The sequence below is a fragment of the Xenopus laevis genome, chromosome 3S (genome assembly GCF_017654675.1).
Source record: "Xenopus laevis strain J_2021 chromosome 3S, Xenopus_laevis_v10.1, whole genome shotgun sequence".
Classification (NCBI taxonomy): domain Eukaryota; kingdom Metazoa; phylum Chordata; class Amphibia; order Anura; family Pipidae; genus Xenopus; species Xenopus laevis.
In genome coordinates this window covers 342,629-368,750 of record NC_054376.1, presented here as the reverse complement: position 1 = coordinate 368,750, position 26,122 = coordinate 342,629, and the positions used below count along the sequence as shown (strand labels likewise).

The window sequence follows — 26,122 nt, the reverse complement described above, 5'->3', positions numbered from 1 at the left end:
TCAGTACAATGGGGAGAGTCAGAGTGACTATATATAATGTTATTGGGGAACTGGTGAATAGTACAATGGGGAGAGTCAGAGTGACTATATATATGTATATTGGGGACTGGTCGGATCAGTACAAACGGGGGGAGTCGAGTTGACTATATATAATGTATATTGGGGACTGGTCGATCAGTAAGTGGGATGAGTCAGAGTGACTATATAGAATGTTATTGGGGATGGTCGGATAGTACAGAGGAGTCAGACTAATATAATGTATATTGGGGTGGTCGGATAGTTAGCAATGGGGAGAGTCAGAGGGGACTATATATAAATGTATTTGGGGATGGTCGATCAGTAAAGGGGGGAGTCAGAGTGGACTATATATAATGTATATTGGGGGATGGTCGGATCAGTACAATGGGGAGAAGAGTGACTATTAATATAATGTTATTGGGGACTGTGGATAGTATCAATGGGGAGAGTCAGAGTGACTATATTATGTATATTGGGATGGGTCGGATCAGTATCAGCGGGGGAGTCAGGACGGATCAGCTACATGGGGAGAGTCAGAGGGATATATATATGTATATTGGGGCTGGTTCCGATCAGTAGTCGGTGACTATATATAATGTATATTGGGGACTGTCGTCAGTAAATGGGGAAGAGTCAGAGTTGACTATATATATATATATTGGGGACTGGTCGGATCAGTACAATCTGCGGAATCCAATTAAAGAGGAGAGGACAGAGAGGTTGTGGTTCAGTGAAACACAAAAGGCTTGAATAAAGTGGACTTTATTTACAATAAGTGCGACGTTCAGACTGAAGATGAGAAAGCTTTTTATAATCGTTTTTCCAGATTGATGTTTCTCTGCGCTCCACGTTTTTCTGCGCTCTGAGCGGACGCTCCTGGAGACTCTCCCCCTGAAACCCTTTACTGCTCACAAGAGAGAGACAATACTCAGCTGGGGCTGATAAAAGGGACCCGTCTCCCAAACACAAATCTCCGCAGGCCATTCCTCTACCACTTCCCACAGACGTCTCATTCCATGACTGGGAGCCGAGTGCCCCCCTCTGGCGGCATTTGCATCTTACACTCTATTGCCTTCTCATAAACTTACTGGCAACACCGGGACCTCTTATACAGGTAACGGATCTTTCCATAATTCAGATCTTCATATCTTAAACTCAGGGAGCATGCTCAGTAGGACAGAATAAACGTATCAGTCGTTACAGGATAATAAGCTCAGGGAGCATGCTCAGTAAGGAACAGAATAAAAGTTCAGTCGTATAGGATAATAAGTTTCAGGGAGGCATGATCAGTAGGACAGAATAACGTATAAGTCGTTACAGGATAATAAAGATCAGGGGAGCATGCTCAGGTAGGACAGAATAAACATATAGTCGTTTAAAGGATAATTAAGTTCAGGGAGCATGCTCAGTAGGACAGAATACGTATCAGTCGTTACAGGATAACTAAAGCTCAGGAGGATGCTCAGTAGGACAGAATAAACGGTAAGTCGTATACAGGATATAAAGCTTCGGGAGATGCTCGTAGGAGAATAAACGATCAGTTCGTTACAGGAATGATAAAGCTCAGGAAACATGCTCAGTGGAAGAATAACGTATCGTCGTTACAGGATAATAAAGCTCAGGACATGCTCAGTGGAACAGAATAAACGTATCAGTTCGTTTACAGGATAATAAACTCAGGGAGCTGCTTCATAGGAAGAATAACGTTAGTCGTTACAGGATAATAAGTTCAGGAAAGTGCCCTCAGTAGGAAGAATAAACGTATCAGTAGTTTCACGTGATAATAAGCTCAGTGGAATGGCTCAGTAGGACAGAATAAAGTATCAGTCGTTACAGGATTAAAGATCAGGGAAATGCTAGTAGGCAGAATGAAACGTATAGTCGTTACAGGATATAAGCTCAGTGGACATGCTCAGTGGAACAGAATAAACGTATCAGTCCGATTACAGGATAATAAAGTCAGGGGAACATGCTCAGTTAGGGACAGAATACAACGTATCAGTCGTTAACAGGATAATAAAGCTCAGGGAGCTTGCTAGTGGACAGATAAAACGTATCAGTAGTATTACGGATAATAAAGCTCAGGGAGTGATGCTCAGTAGGAACAGAATAAAGTATCAGTCGTTACAATGGATATAAAGTTAGCGGAGCATGCTCAGGTAGACAGAATAACGTATAGTCGTTAAGGTAATAAAGCTCAGGGGAGCATGCTCAGTAGGACAGATGAAACGTATCAGTTCGTTACAGGGATTTAATAAGCTCAGGGAACATGCTCAGTAGGAAAAGGAAACGTATCAATGTTAAGGATAATAAAGCTGCAGGGAGCATGCTCGTAGGACAGAATAACGATCAGTGTTACAGATAATAAAGCTACAGGGAGATGCTCAGTTAGGACAGGGAAAAAAAATAAAAAACCCCCCCGGGTAAATGCCAAAAGTCGTTACAGGATATAAGCTGCAGGGAACAATGCTCAGATAGGACAGAATAAACGTTCAGTTCGTTACAGATAATAAGCTCAGAGGAGCATGCTCGTAGGACAGAATAAACGTATCAGTCGTTACGATAATAAGCTCAGGGACATAGCTTCAGTAGGACAAGGAAACGTATCAGTCGTTACTAGGATAATAAAGCTCAGGGAGCATGCTAGTTAGGACAGAATAAACGTATCAGTCGTTCGGGATAAAATAAAATCAGGGAAGATGCTCGTAGGAGAATAAAACGTTCAGTCGTTACAGGAATAATTAAAGCTCAGGGGAGCATGCTCAGTAGGAAGAAATAAACGGTATCAGTTTAAAGGATATAAAGCTCAGGAAACATGCTCAGTGGACAGAATAACTATCAGTCGTTACAAGGATAACTAAAGTTCAGGGAAACTGCTCAGTAAGGACAGAATAAACGTATCAGTCGTTACAGGATTATAAAAGTTCAGTGGAAATGCTGCAGTAGGAAAAGGATAACGTATCAGTCGTTCAGATATAAAGCTCAGGGAGCATTGCTCAGTTAGGACAGAATAAACGTATCAGTCGTTACAGGATAATAAAGCTCAGGGGAGCATGCTCAGTGGACAGACTAAGTATCAGTCGTTACAGGATATAAAGCTCAGGGAGATGCTCAGTAGGTACAGGAATAAAACTGTTATAGAATGAAAAGAAGTAAAACCCTCTCTATTTCAATTGGGCCACAATTATTGGGTTTGGTGGCCAAATGATAGAGAGGGGTTTTACTTTTTTCTATTTTATAAACTTATTTTTGGTATCAAACCTTCTTTCGTTCGGAAAAACGTATTGCTTTTTTTAAGGAAAGGTACACTGGGGACAATTCTTTCTTTATAGGACAGGGAATACGTATCAGTCGTTACAGGATAATAAAGCTCAGGGAGCATGCTCAGTAGGACAGAATAAACGTATCAGTCGTGTACAGGATAATAAAGCTCAGGGAACATGCTCAGTAGGACAGAATAAACGTATCAAGTCGTTACAGGATAATAAAGTTCAGGGAACATGCTCAGTAGGACAGAATAAACGTATCAGTCGTTACAGGATAATAAAGTTCAGGGAACATGCTCAGTAGGACAAAGGAACGTATTCAGTCTTACAGATATAAAGATCAGGGAGTATGTCTTCAGTAGGACAGAAATAATATCAGTCGTTACAGGATAATAAGCTCAGGGAGTAATGCTTAGGACAGAATAAACGTATCAGTCGTTACAGGATAATAAAGCTCAGGGGACATGCTCAGTAGGACAGAATAAAACGTATCAGTCGTTACAGGATATAAAGCTCAGGGAACATGCTCAGTAGGAGACAAGAAACGTATCAGTCGTTACAGGGATATAAAGCTCAGGGAGCATGCTCAGTAGGACAGAAAATAAACGTATCAGTCGTTATGCAGGATAATAAAGCTCAGGGAGTATGCTCAGTTTAGGACAGAATAAACGTATCAGTCGTTACAGGATAATAAACTCAGGGGAACATGCTCAGTAGGCAGAATAACGTATCAGTCGTTACAGGATAATAAGTCAGGGAGCATGCTCAGTAGGACAAGAATAAACGTATAGTCGTTACAGGATAATAAGCTCAGGGGAGGATGCTCAGTTAGGACAGAATAAAACGTATAGTCGTTACAGGAAATAAAGCTCAGGGGCAATGCTCAGTAGGAAGAATAAAGTTAGTCGTTACAGGATAATAAAGCTAGGTGGAGCAATGCTCAGTAGTCAAGAATAAACGTATCAGTCGTTACTGGATATTAAAGCTCAGGGGAGGCATGCTCAGTAGGACAGAATAAACGTATCAGTCGTTACAGGATAATAAAGCTAAGGGAGCATGCTCAGTAGGACAGAATAAAACGTATTCAGTCGTTCAGGATATAAGCTCAGGGAGCATGCTCAGTAGGACAGAATAAACGTATCAGTCGTTACAGGATAATAAGCTCAGGGAAGCATGCTCGTAGGACAAAGGAAACGTATCAGTCGTTACAGGATAATAAAGCTCAGGGAGCATGCTCAGTAGGACAGAATAAACGTAATAGTCTTAAGGATAATAAAGCTCAGGGAGCAAGCTCAGTAGGACAGAATACGTGTTTAGAAATTGAAAGAAGTAAACCTCTTATTCATTTGGCCACAATTATTGGTTGTAGGCAATTGAATAGAGAGGGTTTTTACTTTCTTTTCATTTCTATAACACATTATTTTTGGTAATCACACCTTTTCGTTTCGAAAACGTATTGCTTTTTTTAGGAAAGGTACACTGACAATTTTTTTTTATAGGACAGAATAAACGTAATCAGTCGTTACAGGATAATAAAGTCAGGGCATGCTCAGTAGGACAGAATAACGTATCAGTCGTTACAGGATAATAAAGCTCAGGGAACATACTCAAGTAGGAAGAATACGTAGTCAGTCGTTACAGGAATATTAGAAGTTTCAAGGGAACAATGCTGCAGTAGGAGAATAACGTCATCAGTCGTTAACAGATAATAAAGTATCAGGGGATACATTGCTCAGTAGGAAAAGGAAACGTATCAGTCGTTTACAGGATAATAAAGCTCAGGGAGCATGCTCATGTAGGGAAGAATAACGTATCAGTCGTTACAGGATAATAAAGCTAGGAGCATGCTCGTAGGAAGAATAAACGTATCAGTCGTTACAGGATAATAAAGCCAGGGAGTAATGCTCGTAGGAAGAATAACGTATCGTCGTTACAGGGATAATAAAGCCTCAGGGAGTATGCTCAGTAGGACAGAATAAACGTATCAGTCGTTACAGATAATAAAGCTCAGGGAGCTGCTCAGTAGGACAGAATAAACGTATCAGTCGTTACAGGATAATAAAGCTAGGGAAATGCTTCAGTAGGGACAGAATAACCGTAACAGTGTTACAGGATAATAAAGCTCAGGGAAACATGCTCAGTAGGCAAAGGAAACGTATCAGTCGTTACAGGATTAATAAAGCTCAGGAGCATGCTCAGTAGGCAGAATAAACGTATCAGTCGTTAAGGATAATACAGTCAGGGAGTTATGCTCAAGTAGGAGAATAACGGTAATCAGTCGTTACAGGATAATAAACTCAGGGAACTGCTCAGTAGGACAGAATAAACGTATAGTCGTTCACAGGATATATAAAGCTCAGGGAGCATGCTCAGTAGGACAGAATAAACGTATGCATGTTACAGGATAATAAAGCTCAGGGAGGATGCTGCAGTAAGGACAGAATAAACGTACAGTCGTTACGGATAATAAAGTCAGGAGCATGCTCGTAGGAAAGAATAAAGTTAGTTCGTTTACAGGGATAATAAAGCTTCAGGGAGCATGACTGCAGTGTTCAGAATAACGTATCAGTCGTTTACGGATAATAAAGCTCAGGGAGGCTGCTCGTAAGACAGAATAAAGTATAGTCGTTACAGGATAATAAAGCTCAGGGAGCCATAGTCGTAGGAAAGAATAAGTATAGTCGTTACAGGATAATAAAGCTTAGGGAGCATGCTCAGTAGAAGATAACGTATAGTCGTTACAGGATAATAAGTCAGGGACAATGCTCAGTAGGACAAGGAAACGTAATCAGTCGTTAAGGATAATAAAGCTCAGGGAGCATGCTCAGTAGGAAGAATAAACGTATCAGTCGTTACAGGATAATCCGCTCAGGAGGCATGCTCAGTAAGGCAGAAATAAAGTATCAGTCGTTACAGGATATAAAGCTCAGGGGAACATGCTCAGTAGGAAGATAACGTATCAGTCGTTAACAGGAATATAAGCTCAGGGGAGCATGCTCAGTAGGACAGATATATAAGTTGTTACATTAATAAAGTTGCTCAGTAGGACAGGATAAAGTATAAGTCGTTTACGATAATAAAGCTCAGGGAGCATGCTCAGTAAGACATAAGAATAAACGTATCAGTCGGTTACAGGATATAAAGCTCAGGGAGCATGCTCGTGGACAGAATAAACGTATCAGTCGTTAAGGATAATAAGTCAGGGAGCATGCTTCAGTAGGAAGAATAAACGTTATCAGTGTTACAGGATAATAAAGCTCAGGGAACATGCTCAGTATGGACAAGGAAAGTATAGTCTTAACCGGATAATAAAGCTCGGGACATGCTCAGTAGGACGATAAACGTATCAGTCGTTACAGGATAATAAAGCTCAGGGAGCATGCTCAGTAGGACAGATAAACGTATCAGTCGTTACTAGGATAATAAGTCAGGGAGCATGCTCAGATAGGTACAAATAAAACGTATAGTCCGTTAACGATAATAAATGCTCAGGGGAGGATGCTCAGTAGGGAATAACGATATCAGTCGTTACAGATTAATTAAAGCTCAGGGAACATGACTCAGTAAGGACAAAGGAACGTATCAGTGTTAACAGGATACTAGCTCAGGGAGCATGCTCAGTAGGACAGAATAACGTATCAGTCGTTACAGGATAATAAGCTCGGGAGCTATGCTCAGTAGACAAGGAAACGTTCAGTCGTTACAGGATTAATAAAACTCAGGGGAACATGTTCAGTAGACAGATAACGTATCAGTCGTTACAGGATAATAAAGCTCAGGGAACATGCTCAGTAGGACAGAATAAACGTATCAGTCGTTACAGGATAACCGATATGATATACTGGGGGTGCCCAAAACGTAGATGGGGATGTACCAGGAGACCTTTAGTTGGGGATCAATAGATCTCAAGACTCTGTCAACAAACAACTTGTCTAAATCAGCCTCCTGTTTTATTCTTTTCATTCAGTTATTTATTATTATGTTACGGTTACATAAGATATAGATGTTTGCTAAATACAGCAAAATACCCCATTGATCAGTGTTGAAGTAATAATTTGAATTTACTAATTTGAAGTGGTCACTTTCCATGGAACAGAATGCTCAGAATGTTAGATCATAACGGGACATTATCACATGAGTACGGCCTGTCCTACAATAAAGAACCAGGGAAAGGCCTTTGTGCTGAATTCCACCAGCAGAGGTCGCCATTGGCTGCGGGACACAAATTTACGTAACAACACGGCATCATCCTATTCCCAAATAACCTCTCAGCCTTCCTTGGACCCCGGGGGCACTGGGGAAACATACTCACAGTACTCCCTGAATAATACTACGGGCGGGACACGGCCAGGCCATACGTTTGGAAATCATATATAACTGAACGCAGTGGCCCTTTAAGAGACACACATCCATTAATCACTATTTGCCCCCAATTGGCTTTTGAAAAACCTGTGCAGAAATAATAGGCACTTACATACAGACATTCCCACTGGTTATATCCCCAACAAACCAGAAGCAAGTACAATAAGGATTAGGGTTAGCAAGTACAATAAGGACCAATAATGTTGCTCTTTGGTTCCCCGGATACACAGACGTAGCAACAGCACGAAACAGAGAGGTCCGACTTGTGATGAGGAACGTCTGAAATATTCTCAGCAACATCTCCAGGGAGAATTCAGCAAGGAAACTGGCAGAGCAAAGGCAAAACATACAGGGACCCCTACTACCCGCTTGTCCTGCCGACATCCATGCCATTGGTCACTCTACTGCCATCTACCAGTAGTGCCACACAATGTGTTTATAACAAGGCCTGTATTGATCGGGGGCAATAAAGCCTGGCATAGTCCTACAGCCGTGCCCCTGGGCATGAGATATAAGGCAATAAAGCCTGGTATAGTCCTACAGCCGTGCCCCTGGGCATGAGATATAAGACAATAAAGCCTGGTATAGTCCTACAGCCGTGCCCCTGGGCATGAGATATAAGGCAATAAAGCCTGGTATAGTCCTACAGCCGTGCCCCTGGGCATGAGATATAAGACAATAAAGTCTGGTACAGTCCTACAGCCGTGCCGCTGGGCATGAGATATAAGGCAATAAAGTCTGCTACAGTCCTACAGCCGTGCCCCTGGGCATGAGATATAAGACAATAAAGCCTGGCATAGTCCTACAGCCGTGCCCCTGGGCATGAGATATAAGGCAATAAAGCCTGGTATAGTCCTACAGCCGTGCCGCTGGGCATGAGATATAAGGCAATAAAGCCTGGTACAGCCCTACAGCCGTGCCCCTGGGCATGAGATATAAGGCAATAAAGGCTGGTATAGTCCTACAGCCGTGCCCCTGGGCATGAGATATAAGGCAATAAAGGCTGGCACAACTGGCATTAGAGAGAGATGAGTGAGTGACAAGAAGGAAGGGCAGAGTCTCATACAATGTGCAGGAGCAGGAGGCCGGTCCCAGGCACAAATACAAGAAAAGTCACCCAACATGTTTTACCTGTGAGGCAGCTCAGATAGTGGGACCAACCTGCCAGTTACACCTGTACTAGTATTAGGGCGATGCCATATTGATTCCCTTAGACAGTACAGTATGAGGTTATAGCTTATTGTGTGCCCAGAACATTCCTTCACTGTATATTTGTATTTATACATATGGGAGGAGGAGGTGCCATATTGATTCCCTTAGACAGTACAGTATGAGGGTATAGCTTATTGTGTGCCCAGAACATTCCTTCTCTGTATATTTGTATTTATACATATGGGAGGAGGGAGGTGCCATATTGATTCCCTTAGACAGTACAGTATGAGGGTATAGCTTATTGTCTGCCCAGAACATTCCTTCTCTGTATATTTGTATTTATACATATGGGAGGAGGAGGTGCCATATTGATTCCCTTAGACAGTACAGTATGAGGGTATAGCTTATTGTGTGCCCAGAACATTCCTTCTCTGTAGATTTGTATTTATACATATGGGAGGAGGAGGTGCCATATTGATTCCCTTAGACAGTACAGTATGAGGGTATAGCTTATTGTGTGCCCAGAACATTCCTTCTCTGTATATTTGTATTTATACATATGGGAGGAGGAGGTGCCATATTGATTCCCTTAGACAGTACAGTATGAGGGTATAGCTTATTGTGTGCCCAGAACATTCCTTCTCTGTATATTTGTATTTATACATATGGGAGGAGGAGGTGCCATATTGATTCCCTTAGACAGTACAGTATGAGGGTATAGCTTATTGTGTGCCCAGAACATTCCTTCTCTGTATATTTGTATTTATACATATGGGAGGAGGGAGGTGCCATATTGATTCCCTTAGACAGTACAGTATGAGGGTATAGCTTATTGTGGTGCCCAGAACATTCCTTCTCTGTATATTTGTATTTATACATATGGGAGGAGGAGGTGCCATATTGATTCCCTTAGACAGTACAGTATGAGGGTATAGCTTATTGTGTGCCCAGAACATTCCTTCTCTGTATATTTGTATTTATACATATGGGAGGAGGTGCCATATTGATTCCCTTAGACAGTACAGTATGAGGGTATAGCTTATTGTGTGCCCAGAACATTCCTTCTCTGTATATTTGTATTTATACATATGGGAGGAGGGAGGTGCCATATAGACAAAGCAGCTGTGTGTGTGCCCAGAACATTCCCAAGTGACTGTACATAAGTGTCAGGAAGCAGTAGGGATGGCAGTTGATAGAGCAGGACTAACAACAGGGCCCAGATCATTGGAATCAAGTGGGAATGCACAGAGGTTGGGGAGGCAAGAGAAATATTTTTGCACTAGGGGGTTATTAGCAGTTAATGCAATATATATATATATATATATAGATATTACAGACAATAAGCATGAGACAGCAAATGCACTGGGAGAGATATATATCTATATACTGTAGTAGTTATGTATGGCAGCTCCCACCACTCTCTGCAATCAACTGGGAACGAATAGAAATAATGGCCACCTGTCTGCAACAGATTAGCCCTTGGGCTACTTCTAGTGACTGCTAGGGGGCAGCGTATGGCTCTTATAGAATAATAATGGAACATATAGAGAATTTAGAGGAGCCAACTGTCAGTATGGCCGGTCCCACATATGCCGAGGTACTTATAGCGAATACTTGGGGCAACTTAAATAGAATCATTAATAACATGTGAAGGGAATAAAGCAGGTACATTGGCAGTTAGTAAATGGGCAAGCCTTGTGCCCTTAGGGCAAGCTGGCAGCCACTGAGCGAGCCTAGGGGCACAACACTTGCCATAGTATCAGCTGATCGGGGTGCAACAGTGCAGAACTTGTGTACTCACATGGTTAACAGAGCAATTTACTCCTTAACCCTTTCCTTCCCAGGCCGGAACGCAAGCAATAGTGTGGGGCTGGGGATATTTGGCGACAGTATAGGGAGGGGATTAATGTGCAGGGAGTGGACTCCCAGACACCCCCTAAAAGGCCAGAGTGGCTGGGGAGCAATTTGCCTCCTATCCCTAAGGGCAGCCGGTCCAGCAAAGAGTTAATGTTCATTTGGCCAATGTCCTTCACAGGCCTGACCTCTAGCAGTGATCAGAAATGAACAGTCGAGATGCATTGGGAGCGCTAGGAATCCCTAATTCTGGCCTTAATGAGTCCCCATAATGAATTCCTGAGCAGAGCCGGCCCCCCTACCTGTTCCCTCACTAAACAAGCCTGGAATTACAGGATCAATCCTCCTGCTTCTCTGCGATGCCTTAATAGAGCAGTCTAATAACACCACTCCAAGTGCCTCTCACTACAGCCCCCCTGTATTAATGTCTATTAGCATTCCACCAGCACCCTGTACCCCAGCAGCAACCCCTGAAACCTCCCTTGTGCCCTTACCAAGTCCATCTAACTGCTGCCATCAAAACAATAGTAAGCTCTCTGGATCAGGAACAGAGGCACCAGACAGCAGAATGTAAGCTCTCTGGATCAGGGACAGAGGCACCAGACAGCAGTATGTAAGCTCTCTGGATCAGAAACAGAGGAACCAGACAGGAGAATGTAAGCTCTCTGGACCATAAGCAGAGGAACCAGACAGGAGAATGTAAGCTCTCTGGACCAGGAGCAGAGGAACCGGACAGGAGAATGTAAGCTCTCTGGACTAGGATCAGAAGAACCAGACAGGAGAATGTAAGCTCTCTGGACTAGGAGCAGAGGAACCAGACAGGAGAATGTAAGCTCTCTGGACTAGGATCTGAGGAACCAGACAGGAGAATGTAAGCTCTCTGGACCAGGAGCAGAGGAACCAGACAGGAGAATGTAAGCTCTCTGGACCAGGAGCAAAGGCAGCAGACTGCTCTCTGGATCAGGAACAGAGGCACCACACTGAAGAATGTAAGCTCTCTGGACCATAAGCAGAGGCGTCAGACAGGAGAATGTAAGCTCTCTGGACTAGGAGCAGAGGAACCAAAATACTTACCCAAACACTAACCCTTAACCAAAACCTTACCCAGGGGCCCCCAACCTTTTTATACCCGTGAGCCACATTCAAATGTAAAAAGAGTTGGGGAGCAACACAACATTTAAAAGTCCCTTGGGTGCCAAACAAGGACTTTGATTGGCTATTTGGTAGCCCCTATATGGACTGGCAGCTACAGGAGGCTCTACTTGGCACTATACTTAGTTTTTATACAATTAAAACTTGCTTTCAAGCTTGGAATTTAAAAATAATCACCTGCTTTGAGGTCACTGGGAGCAACATCCAAGGGGTTGGGGAGCAACATTGTGCTCACGAGCTGCTGGTTGGGGATCACTGCCCTATCCCTTACCCAAACCATTACCCAACCCCTAACTCAAACCCTAACCCTTCACCTAATCCACACACTTTTCCTAACCCTTACTCAAACGAACCCCTAATCATAACCCTTACCATAAGCCTTACTAAAACCAAATTCTAACTCTTGCCTAAACCCTTACCCTAATCCAAACCCTAACTCTTAAACTAACCCAAAGCCTTATCCTAAGCCTTATTCAAGGAACATTTAGTCCAATGGCTTGTGAACACTGGCCCCAGGCAACTGGAGACCGACACAAACCCCTCTGTGGGTCACTGGTGCTGAAGCCGAGCCTCAAACAGAACATGAGAAAATAAAGACCAACCCAAACAAATGCCCCAGCAGGGTTAGTAGCGCTACACTCACAGGCCACTGCCCTGCACTGTATGGAGCAGCCGTTCACATGCTGACGTACACAAGTCCTCCTGGGACATGGGAGGTTGTACAGCAGCAGGACTGTTCCTGCTGAATTGTGCTTAGTACAGGGAATACCTATGTGCCAAAGTTTTATGGGATCTCTCTGTACAGACTATGAGCAAACTTAGGGACTGTTCCTGCTGAATTGTGCTTAGTACAGGGAATACCTATGTGCCATAGTTTTATGGGATCTCTCTGTACAGACTATGAGCAAACTTAGGGACTGTTCCTGCTGAATTGTGCTTAGTACAGGGAATACCTATGTGCCATAGTTTTATGGGATCTCTCTGTACAGACTATGAGCAAACTTAGGGGACTGTTCCTGCTGAATTGTGCTTAGTACAGGGAATACCTATGCTGCCATAGTTTTATGAGATCTCTCTGTACAGACTATGAGCAAACTTAGGGACTGTTCCTGCTGAATTGTGCTTAGTACAGGGAATACCTATGCTGCCATAGTTTTATGAGATCTCTCTGTACAGACTATGAGCAAACTTAGGGACTGTTCCTGCTGAATTGTGCTTAGTACAGGGAATACCTATGCTGCCATAGTTTTATGGGATCTCTCTGTACAGACTATGAGCAAACTTAGGGGCTGTTCCTGCTGAATTGTGCTTAGTACAGGGAATACCTATGCTGCCATAGTTTTATGGATCTCTCTGTACAGACTATGAGCAAACTTAGGGACTGTTCCTGCTGAATTGTGCTTAGTACAGGGAATACCTATGTACCATAGTTTTATGGGATCTCTCTGTACAGACTATGAGCAAACTTAGGGGACTGTTCCTGCTGAATTGTGCTTAGTACAGGGAATACCTATGCTGCCATAGTTTTATGGGATCTCTCTGTACAGACTATGAGCAAACTTAGGGACTGTTCCTGCTGAATTGTGCTTAGTATAGGAAATACCTATGTGCCATAGTTTTATGGGATCTCTCTGTACAGACTATGAGCAAACTTAGGGGACTGTTCCTGCTGAATTGTGCTTAGTACAGGGAATACCTATGCTGCCATAGTTTTATGGGATCTCTCTGTACAGACTATGAGCAAACTTAGGGGACTGCTCCTGCTGAATTGTGCTTAGTACAGGGAATACCTATGCTGCCATAGTTTTATGGGATCTCTCTGTACAGACTATGAGCAAACTTAGGGGACTGTTCCTGCTGAATTGTGCTTAGTACAGAGGAATACCTATGCTGCCATAGTTTTATGGGATCTCTGTACAGACTATGAGCAAACTTAGGGACTGTTCCTGCTGAATTGTGTTTAGTACAAGGAATACCTATGCTGCCATAGTTTTATGGGATCTCTCTGTACAGACTATGAGAAAACTTAGGGACTGTTCCTGCTGAATTGTGCTTAGTACAGGGGATACCTATGTACCATAGTTTTATGGGATCTCTCTGTACAGACTATGAGCAAACTTAGGGACTGTTCCTGCTGAATTGTGCTTAGTACAGGGAATACCTATGTACCATAGTTTTATGGGATCTCTCTGTACAGACTATGAGAAAACTTAGGGACTGTTCCTGCTGAATTGTGCTTAGTACAGGGGATACCTATGTACCATAGTTTTATGGGATCTCTCTGTACAGACTATGAGCAAACTTAGGGACTGTTCCTGCTGAATTGTGCTTAGTACAGGGAATACCTATGTACCATAGTTTTATGGGATCTCTCTGTACAGACTATGAGAAAACTTAGGGACTGTTCCTGCTGAATTGTGCTTAGTACAGGGGATACCTATGTACCATAGTTTTATGGGATCTCTCTGTACAGACTATGAGCAAACTTAGGGACTGTTCCTGCTGAATTGTGCTTAGTACAGGAAATACCTATGCTGCCATAGTTTTATGGGATCTCTCTGTACAGACTATGAGCAAACTTAGGGACTGTTCCTGCTGAATTGTGCTTAGTACAGGGAATACCTATGTACCATAGTTTTATGGGATCTCTCTGTACAGACTATGAGAAAACTTAGGGACTGTTCCTGCTGAATTGTGCTTAGTACAGGGGATACCTATGTACCATAGTTTTATGGGATCTCTCTGTACAGACTATGAGCAAACTTAGGGACTGTTCCTGCTGAATTGTGCTTAGTACAGGAAATACCTATGCTGCCATAGTTTTATGGGATCTCTCTGTACAGACTATGAGCAAACTTAGGGACTGTTCCTGCTGAATTGTGCTTAGTACAGGGAATACCTATGTGCCATAGTTTTATGGGATCTCTCTGTACAGACTATGAGCAAACTTAGGGACTGTTCCTGCTGAATTGTGCTTAGTACAGGGAATACCTATGTACCATAGTTTTATGGGATCTCTCTGTACAGACTATGAGCAAACTTAGGGGACTGTTCCTGCTGAATTGTGCTTAGTACAGGGGATACCTATGTACCATAGTTTTATGGGATCTCTCTGTACAGACTATGAGCAAACTTAGGGGACTGTTCCTGCTGAATTGTGCTTAGTACAGGGAATACCTATGTACCATAGTTTTATGGGATCTCTCTGTACAGACTATGAGCAAACTTAGGGGACTGTTCCTGCTGAATTGTGCTTAGTACAGGGGATACCTATGTACCATAGTTTTATGGGATCTCTCTGTACAGACTATGAGCAAACTTAGGGGACTGTTCCTGCTGAATTGTGCTTAGTACAGGGAATACCTATGTACCATAGTTTTATGGGATCTCTCTGTACAGACTATGAGCAAACTTAGGGACTGTTCCTGCTGAATTGTGCTTAGTACAGGGAATACCTATGTGCCATAGTTTTATGGGATCTCTCTGTACAGACTATGAGCAAACTTAGGGGCTGTTCCTGCTGAATTGTGCTTAGTACAGGGGAAGCTGCTTTAGGCAGAGTATAGGGTTAGGGGAAAGTAGAGGCACATGACGTCCCCCAGTGAAAGTGTGCAGCTGTTGGTGTCAGCCCCTGTGGCTGCTCGTTGAGGTGCTGGGAATGCACAGAAGTACTACAGATGGGTGCAAGGATACACTGATATATTGTATAAGTATGGGAATTTCAGCAGTAAAATGGAGCGGTAGCTTCTTGCCTATGAGAGCGGAGCAGTGAGAGGGAGCAGCATTCCTGGAGCCTTATATGGACAGGTACATGCGCCTCACACTGTAGGGAAACTGCAACAATTCACACCTGAATTCCACATTAATACAAATAACTCTAAGTTCAGATCCCTACAGTCAGCAATATGTGCCGCCTCCACTATATATACCCCCCAAACCTATGGAGAACCACCAGCAGGACACAAGAGCCGGGCCAAAGAGCTAGCAGTTAGATATTGTGGCAAGGAAAGTGAAGTGTGTGAGTGGAGGCGAATGTGAGCAAAGCTGTAGGTAGAATACGATGCATATATCTCATTAGACCTGCAGTGTGCTCGTTAGGATACAATGCATATATCTCGTTAGGCCTGCAGTGTGCTCATTAGGATACGATGCATATATCTCATTAGGCCTGCAGTGTGCTCGTTAGGATACGATGCATATATCTCATTAGGCCTGCAGTGTGCTCATTAGTATACGATGCATATATCTCATTAGGCCTGCAGTGTGCTCGTTAGGATACAATGCATATATCTCGTTAGGCCTGCAGTGTGCTCGTTAGGATACGATGCATATATCTCGTTAGGCCTGCAGTGTGCTCAATGGATACGATGCATATATCTCATTAGGCCTGCAGTGTGCTCATTAGGATACAATGCATATATCTCGTTAGGCCTGCAGTGTGCTCGTTATGATACGATGCATATATCTCATTAGACCTGCAGTGTGCTCATTAGGATACGATGCATATATCTCGTTAGGCCTGCAGTGCGCTGGTTAGGATACGATGCATATATCTCGTTAGGCCTGCAGTGTGCTTGTTAGGATACGATGCATATATCTCATTAGGCCTGCAGTGTACTCGTTAGGATACGATGCATATATCTCATTAGGCCTGCAGTGTACTCGTTAGGATACGATGCATATATCTCGTTAGGCCTGCAGTGCGCTCATTAGTATACGATGCATATATCTCATTAGGCCTGCAGTGTACTCGTTAGGATACGATGCATATATCTCGTTAGGCCTGCAGTGTGCTCATTAGGATACGATGCATATATCTCATTAGACCTGCAGTGTGCTCGTTAGGATACAATGCATATATCTCGTTAGGCCTGCAGTGTGCTCATTAGGATACGATGCATATATCTCGTTAGGCCTACAGTGCGCTCGTTAGGACATTGCAGCCATACTGTAAATGAGAGGGGAGGAGCTATAAGAAGGTGACCCAGTAGGGGGGTTACTAAGGCACAAGTTTCTGAGACAAAATGATGGATGCGCTGGTGCTGGCACTAATAATAACTTTACAACACTGCCCCCCCCCACCCTACGTGTAACTTGCAACATAAAGCCCAGAGTGAATATTAGTAACCATGGCAACCTGTGATGCATCCGACACGGGAGACGCACCAAATTATAAGGTGGCGTTTGAGTTATCAGAGTCTCCCAGGAAATCGCAGCCCTTTAATGCGTTGCAGATTCGCCTCCCTCACACGGCAACACAGGATTTAAAGGGACGAGGCTATCGCATGTTGCAGCCGCTCTAGTAGCGCAGCAGTAACCTGGGGGTTTTATTTCCAGTGGAATTTGGGAATGGAGTCAGGCAGAAGAAATGAGATTATTGTGCCCATGGGAATGGCGGATCCTCCAAATAAACAGGATGTGCCTATGATCCATGTGTCACTCCATCTATACGCAGCCCTCCCCCGGGAGCGAGATTCCCAGCAACCCCCAAATCAGCGTGGGAATGAGACGAGTGTGAGAACGCGTAACAAGCACAGGCCTGCTAGTGGTAGTGCCTAGGGCAGGGCCACAGCGGGGGGCCCGAGGGGAGCGCGAGAGAGAGACAGTAACAAATCTTTCATTATGGAGTCTCAGCACTTTGTTATAAGGGACACCAGGCTTCTCATTAAAGCTCCCATATAAATAAGGGGGTTAATTAAATAGATTGTTTCCTTTATCTTATGATTATGCCAAAATGATGGGTAATTACACATTTCCATCTACTCAACAACATTCCTTCAACACTGATCTTTCCCAACTGGAATTTGTCGCCTGTGTGCGTGGGGACCAGTGCTGCTCCTTCTCCTATAGCCAGTGTCTGACAGGTGACAGTCGGACCAGTGAGTCTGATCAGCAGATAAATCCAGGCCAAGTACCTGTAAACATTTCTAATGAAAAACAGATGATAAACCCCCAAGGGAAGAACATTGGCCGTGGGACAGTATCAGCCAATCACACAATCAAACACTTTACCAGGCAGCAGGGCCAACAGGAAAGGCAGGGCTTGAGGGTATGGCAATGCCAATGGACTATGGGTACAGCAGTGCCAGTAACACAATAGTATAACAAGGGATGGAGAGTGGATCTGGCAATTCCAGTAACACAATAGGATACCAAGGGACTGACAGTAGGTACTGTATTGCCAGTAAGAAAAGAGGATAACAAGGGCAGACAGTGGGTCCGGTATGGTCAGTAACACAATAGGATACCAAGGGATGGAGAGTAAAGTAAAGCTGTAAAGGGGGTGGTTGTGGAGTACAGAGAGTAGAGAAAGAGTTAAAGGTGCTTCCAGTGAGTGTGTAGCCAGTGGGGCAAGTAGAAACGTGCTGGGATTATGCAATGAGATTAATGTGCCGGTACCAAAGGTGGGAATCATGAGTCAGGAGTCCTCCCAGCTGGAGTCAGTGCAGAGGCAGCAAAAGCCAGGAATCGCAAGTGTCAAGCACTCAGCATGTTGGGTTACCCTAACACTCTCATGCACCTCTCCGTTACACTGCTCTCTACAGTCAGCAGTTTGTTAGACAGACACTCTTATGGACTTTAGCATGAGACCCCGAGAAAGCCCAATGTGCCCAATCAGTGCAGCACTGCTGCCCGGGGGCTTCCATAGAGCCAAAGCAGAGAGCCGAGTGTTCATGCAGTGCCGGCCTTGTGCCCCCCACATGGACTCACGAGTCACTGGCCAAACGCTTCTCTCTCTTTAACTGCTCCACTAACAACAGTACAGGAGACTTTTGTTTTGCAAACAGAGAATAACAACAACAAGCCTGAGACGACTGAGCTTCTTATGGAGCGAACAAAGTGGCTGCATTCTCTGTATCCCTTGTTCCGGTCACTCGCCTATCACACCCGCCACTCGTACCCCTCACTCACACCCGCCACTCACACCCACCACTCACACCCGCCACTCACACCCGCCACTCACACCCGCCACTCACACAAATTCACAGTGAACAGCTGGAGTTCTGCCCTGACCTGGGAATATATATATTGGCAATATATAACGGCATTGCCAGCAGGGCAAATAACAGTCACATGGTACCAGGGAAAGCAGCAGGAGGACGACAAAGGTACTTACTTTATGTAGTATCGAGCGCCTTCAAACGTGTAGCCCTCCTGCCACCCTGTGGGCAAGTCTGTGGGGGAGACAAAGCACAATATTTATATTATACACACATACGTATATTTATTAGACACACAGTTCATATAGGAAATGGATAATGTGTAGTGAAATCACACATAACCCTAATACACCAGGGTAACCTGTCGCTCTTATTAGTGAGAACATTTGCAATTGGTCTTCTCTTCAGGTGCATAATAATAATAATAATAATAATAATAATAAATGACATTATGCTGACAGATAAGTACTCAGAGGGCAATATGTGAGAAGCCTAGTGACCCGGCAGTGGAATATATGACGAGCCACAATACAAATAGTAAAATATTCAGCTCATTTATGTAGTGAGCCCAGTAAACATGACAATGAAGACCAAGTGCAAATTGCCCCAGTATAAGCCAATGTGAAGGTGATGTGGCCACTAGATATAATGAAGGGGAGGCACATGGCATGGGGTACGCAGGGAGTAGGCTGCACGGGCAGAGACACAGGAATGGGCACAGCGACTCTTCCCACACATTCCTAAATACACTGCTAATAATCAGCTTGGCACTCGCTACAATAACAGCTTTACCCACATATGTGCCCATTGCACAGCAATACAAGCAAACAGAACGGAGAGCCAGGGGCAGAGCAAATGTTACACACGGGCACCTGCTGCTGCCGCCACCACAATTCTCTCTCCCCCCCCACCCAAAATCTGATTAAAGGGATCTGGCTCCTTCTCCCACCTCCCATTAAAGGAGAGATCAGACCACAACTCAGTGTGAGAGCAAAGTATAAACACAGCGAGCCTGGAAAGTGCGCCAAGCAAACTCCCTGCACCTTCACAATCTCCCATGTGACTTTAGCACCAATCTGACACTTCCCAGACACTTCCTGTTCTGACTCATGAGCATCTCTTTTCCCCACACGTAGGGACACCGCACCTACAGGATCAAATGTGTGTGTATGTATATATTTATATCACAGACCAGTGAGTATCCACACTGTAAGGCACACTGTTGTGGCTTATCTAGACGGGGTGCACTGTTGGGATATATGTAACGTAGTATTCAAAAGAACCAGCACATCCATATATAAAAATGTTTTCTTTTATTTCTGTTGCATCAATGTCCGATGTTTCGGTCCTTGTTGATTCTTGAGAAAGGTCCTAACAAGGACTGAAACATCGGACATTGATGCAACAGAAATAAAAGAAATCATTTTTATATATGGATGTGCTGGTTCTTTTAAACACTACATTATATATATATATATATATTGTATATAGTGTATATATATATATATATATATATATATATATATATATATATATATATATAGATAGATATAGATATTATTATATGTGTATATGTGGGTGTATATATATATATATATATATATATATATATATATATATATAGATAGATATAGATATTATTATATGTGTATATGTGGGTGTATATATATATATATATATATATATATATATATATATATAGATAGATATAGATATTATTATATGTGTATATGTGGGTGTATATATATATATATATATATATATATATATATATATATATATATATATATATATATATATATATATATATATATATATATATATATACACATATATACACATATATACATATATATACATACACACACACACATTCCATGGAAACGATACTCTCAGCCTGAATACGCTCCTCTCCCCCGGGAGCACACGCATGACATCAATGCTGGAAGAGTCATTTAACCCATTGGCTGCCAGAACTACATGGCCATGCTCTGGGGCCCCTACAATGCAAATGATGGATGTGAATAAATGTGCAATAGAATAAGGGGTTTTTGGGAGAGAAAGTGGTTGCATTTCTGTACCTGCAAGTACACGCTCACTCGCACAAACACTGGGATATATAGGAATATGTAGGGAGATATATATATATTGAAAACCACCCTGTGACCATACGAAGGCTTTTATATAAATTAGTGACATCACTAATTAGTGACTACAACCAATGACATCACTAAGATCAATTAGGATTTAATGTACATTAGTGACATCACTAAGCACCTACTAAGATGGATGACATCACTAAGTGCTGCTTACATAGTGAATAAAGTAACCCTTATTGTAAAATATAAGGATATTATATGTCACAGAGGAGTTTCATGACCATATAAAAGGATGAGACTGAAGGCCGAGTGTTTTTATACAGGTCATGAAACTCCGAGGTGACTTATAATATCTTCATATTTTCCAACAGGAGGTACTTTATTTACTATAAAACACAAGTTTTAGTTGGTCATGTGACAAATATGACATCACTAAGCTCAGTTTATAACTGATGACATTAGAATATAATATAGTGATTAAAGTACCCCCTATTGTAAGATATAAGGATATTATAAGACAAAGAGGAGTCGGCCGAGTGTTTTTATACAGGTCATGGAACTCTGAGGTAACTTCTAATATCCTCATATTTTCCAACTGGGGGTACTTTATTTACTATAATAAACAAGTTTCAGTGAGTCATGTGACAGAACTCACTGTTTATAAGGATATAATTTACAAGATTTTCAACACTTTTGTGTATTATAAGAATATAATCTACAGTCTGGTCATTTTCCTATGGGACCAGACTGTAAATTATATCCTTATAAACGGCGCGTTCTGACATCAGAACACTCCGTTTATAACAGGGGTCCCCAGCCGCCGAATTTGACGCCGTCGCAACCGATTTGGACACTGGTGATCAGAATTGGACACCGAACCCCCTCCCAACATTTCACACAAAATGTCGATTATAATGCATAATGTACCCCCTACTGAAATTTATAAAGATATTAGAAGTCACCTCTGAGTTACAGGTATATGACCTGTATAAAAGCACTCGGACTTTGGCCTCATCCTTTTATATGGTCACATAACTCCTCAGTGACATAATATCTTTATAAATTACAGTAGGGGGTACATTATCCACTATATAATTTACAGGATATCCATGACTCTTGTGTATGACAGGCTTATAAATGGACCCTAATGATGTCATCAGTTATATATCGGCACGTGTCATTCAGACAGAATTTTTCTAACCTACCCCATAAATACCTGGCTGATTTTTTTGGAAAGATATTGGCCAGGTAAGCTGTCGGGAGGGCCTGTAATAGGGCCACTAAACTACCGAGTTGTATAACAGTTACACTATATAGAGACTGGGTGGGGAGAGCTACACACACTGTGTTGCTAAATCATACACAGGAGAGAGATACACACATACTGGGGGTGCACTGGAGCGTGCACTAATTGTGTGATAAATAAGGGTGCAGAGGCCTCCCCACCTGAACTACAGTGGGGCCCCAATACTGGCCCATTTGTCATATCAGTAAATAAAATAGGAGAGTAGTGCAGAGAGGTTATGGCAGGGATAACCACAGGCTGAGGCTGGAGCACAAGCGAAACAGAACAAACCCTTACTTAGCCCAATGAGATGACAATAAGCAGGTGTATAACGAGTATGAATGTGAGTCCCTGGTGAGTGTGTTGCCAAATACTAACCAATAGATTCCCTATAATCACTACTGACACAAGTCTTCCCACTGTGCAAGGAGTTGTTGGTGGGAATCTTTACAGAACCCTACTCTCATACAGGTGAGTGTGTCCATAGCTTACCTGTCACACTCCCACTCAAGCTCCACTGCCCCATACTCCTCCCATTAGCCACGCCCCCAATATGTCAGCTGGGCACTTACCTGGGGTCTTTCTGTGGCCTGTGAGTAGAGTCTCCCCAGTGAGCGGGTGCAGCCAGGTGGTACTCTTTGCTTCCTCACTGGGGGAGACAAGGACTTGTGTTACACAAATACACACCACAATCATATACTGTGTGTATGTGAAGAGTGTGTACTTATCACTGTGTGTGTCACTCGCCTGTTTTGTAGTGTGCGTATAAACATGTGTGTATCACTGGTCTGTGTGTGTGTGTATATAAACGTGTGTGTGTGAGGTGGACAGAGGAGTGTGAGTGTAGCTCAGGTGAGTGTGGCACAGGAGACAGGTAGAGGGAGTGTGAGTGTAGCTCAGGTGAGTGTGGCACAGGTAGAGGGGAGTGAGAGTGTAGCTCAGGTGTGTGGCACAGGGGCAGGTAGAGTGAGTGTAGCTCAGGGGAGTGTGGCACAGGGGGCAGGAGTGAGTGTAGCTCAAGGGAGTGTGGCACAGGGGCAGGTAGAGGGAGTGTGAGTAGCTCAGGTGAGTGTGGCACAGGGGCAAGAAAAGGAGAGTGAGTGTAGCACAGGGGCAGGTAGAGGGGAGTGTGAGTAGCTCAGGTGAGTGTGGCACAGGGGACAGGTAGAGGGAGTGTGAGTGTAGCTCAAGTGAGTGTGGCACAGGGGACAGGTAGAGGGGAGTGTGAGTGTAGCTCAGGTGAGTGTGGCACAGGGGGAAGGTAGAGGGGAATGTGAGTGTAGCTCAGGTGAGTGTGGCACAGGGGCAGGTAGAGGGAGTGTGAGTGTAGCTCAGATGAGTGTGGCACAGGGGCAGGTAGAGGGGAATGTGAGTGTAGCTCAGCTGAGTGTGGCACAGGGGCAGGTAGAGGGAGTGTGAGTGTAGCTCAGGTGAGTGTGGCACAGGGGCAGGTAGAGGGAGTGTGAGTGTAGCTCAGGTGAGTGTGGCACAGGGGCAGGTAGAGGGAGTGTGAGTGTAGCTCAGGTGAGTGTGGCACAGGGGCAGGTAGAGGGAGTGTGAGTGTAGCTCAGATGAGTGTGGCACAGGGGCAGGTAGAGGGGAATGTGAGTGTAGCTCAGCTGAATGTGGCACAGGGGCAGGTAAAGGGAGTGTGAGTGTAGCTCAGGTGAGTGTGGCACAGGTAGAGGGGAGTGTGAGTATAGCTCAGGTGAGTGTGGCACAGGGGCAGGTAGAGGGAGTGTGAGTGTAGCTCAGGTGAGTGTGGCACAGGGGCAGGTAGAGGGGAGTGTGAGTGTAGCTCAGGGGAGTGTGGCACAGGGACAGGTAGAGGGAGTGTGAGTAGCTCAGGTGAGTGTGGCACAGGGGACAAGTAGAGGGAGTGTGAGTGTAGCTCAAGTGAGTGTGGCACAGGGGACAGGTAGAGGGGAGTGTGAGTGTAGCTCAGGTGAGTGTGGCACAGGGGGCAGGTAGAGGGGAATGTGAGTGTAGCTCAGGTGAGTGTGGCACAGGGGCAGGTAGAGGGAGTGTGAGTGTAGCTCAGCTGAGTGTGGCACCAGGCCAGGTAGAGGGAGTGTGAGTGTAGCTCAGGTGAGTGTGGCACAGGTAGAGGGGAGTGTGAGCGTAGCTCAGGTGAGTGTGGCACAGGGGCAGGTAGAGGAAGTGTGAGTGTAGCTCAGATGAGTGTGGCACAGGGGCAGGTAGAGGGGAATGTGAGTGTAGCTCAGCTGAATGTGGCACAGGGGCAGGTAGAGGGAGTGTGAGTGTAGCTCAGGTGAGTGTGGCACAGGTAGAGGGAGTGTGAGTGTAGCTCAGGTGAGTGTGGCACAGGTAGAGGGGAGTGTGAGTGTAGCTCAGGTGAGTGTGGCACAGGGGCAGGTAGAGGGAGTGTGAGTGTAGCTCAGGTGAGTGTGGCACAGGGGCAGGTAGAGGGGAGTGTGAGTGTAGCTCAGGGGAGTGTGGCAGAGGGACAGGAAGAGGAGAGTGAGTGTAGCTCAGGGGAGTGTGGCACAGGGGCAGGTAGAGGGGAGTGTGAGTGTAGCTCAGGGGAGTGTGGCACAGGGACAGGTAGAGGGAGTGTGAGTAGCTCAGGTGAGTGTGGCACAGGGGACAGGTAGAGGGAGTGTGAGTGTAGCTCAGGGGAGTGTGGCACAGGGGCAGGTAGAGGGGAGTGTGAGTGTAGCTCAGGTGAGTGTGGCACAGGGGACAGGTAGAGGGAGTGTGAGTGTAGCTCAGGGGAGTGTGGCACAGGGGCAGGTAGAGGGGAGTGTGAGTGTAGCTCAGGGGAGTGTGGCACAGGGACAGGTAGAGGGAGTGTGAGTGTAGCTCAGGGGAGTGTGGCACAGGGACAGGTAGAGGGAGTGTGAGTGTAGCTCAGGTGAGTGTGGCACAGGGACAGGTAGAGGGAGTGTGAGTGTAGCTCAGGTGAGTGTGGCACAGGCGCAGGTAGAGGGAGTGTGAGTGTAGCTCAGGTGAGTGTGGCACAGGGACAGGTAGAGGGAGTGTGAGTGTAGCTCAGGTGAGTGTGGCACAGGGACAGGTAGAAGGGAGTGTGAGTGTAGCTCAGGTGAGTGTGGCACAGGCGCAGGTAGAGGGAGTGTGAGTGTAGCTCAGGTGAGTGTGGCACAGGGGCAGGTAGAGGGGAATGTGAGTGTAGCTCAGGTGAGTGTGGCACAGGGGCAGGTAGAGGGAGTGTGAGTGTAGCTCAGGTGAGTGTGGCACAGGGGCAGGTAGAGGGAGTGTGAGTGTAGCTCAGGGGAGTGTGGCACAGGGGCAGGTAGAGGGAGTGTGAGTGTAGCTCAGGGGAGTGTGGCACAGGGGCAGGTAGAGGGGAATGTGAGTGTAGCTCAGGGGAGTGAGACAGAAGGAGCAGCAGACAGAGGTGAGTGTATGAGTCGGTGCAGGTGAGTGGAGGTGTCTGAGTGTGAGTGAGACCCCAATACCCAGGTAATTACTTGATGAAGAAGATCCTGCCGCCCCGAGTGATGCCGAAACGCCAGGAGTCCGGCAGGGAGCAGAGCCAGTCCGGGGCCGCCATTTCTGTCACCTAGCGGGAGCGCGCACCGGGATCTACTCTTGCCCTGCAACTTCCACGCGCACTCTATCCCCACCCACTCACCGCGCGTGCACTAACATCCAATCACCAGCCGCCTGCAATGACGCTCTCTGCCTGACCTCGCCCTCTACCGAAGTGCACCGCCTACTTTGTAAACCCGGGAAACTGGAGAGACGCGAACAGACACTGACAGGAAATTTACTCGGGAGCAGCGTCTGAGGGGAGAGAATTGCCATTAATTACACTGGAGACAGTTAGTAATGGGGATATGATCACTATATATAAATATATAAGGGGATATGATCACTATATATAAATATATAAGGGGATATGATCACTATATATAAATATATAAGGGGATATGATCACTATATATAAATATATAAGGGGATATGATCACTATATATAAATATATAAGGGGTATGATCACTATATATAAA

At 44.6% G+C, this 26,122-nt stretch overlaps 1 protein-coding gene across 15 annotated transcripts in view; it reads right to left on the bottom strand.

Annotated features, from left to right (window-relative positions):
* LOC108712509 (pleckstrin homology domain-containing family A member 5) overlaps positions 1-25,771 on the bottom strand; it is a 65,782-nt gene extending 40,011 nt beyond the window's left edge. For 5 of the 15 annotated variants that reach the window (XM_041587819.1, XM_041587823.1, XM_041587820.1 and 2 more), the window contains exons 1-3: positions 25,582-25,760; positions 22,702-22,778; positions 18,922-18,979 (exon numbers count right to left, since the gene is read on the bottom strand). In XM_041587819.1, the coding sequence (XP_041443753.1) occupies positions 18,922-18,979; positions 22,702-22,778; positions 25,582-25,664 (218 nt within the window). In that variant the 5' untranslated portion in view covers positions 25,665-25,760. Of the gene's footprint in view, positions 1-18,921; positions 18,980-22,701; positions 22,779-25,581 lie in introns of all 15 variants that reach the window. The other 10 variants (XM_041587824.1, XM_041587827.1, XM_041587818.1 and 7 more) reach the window with 6 other exon arrangements.
* Positions 25,772-26,122: the final 351 nt, after the last annotated feature.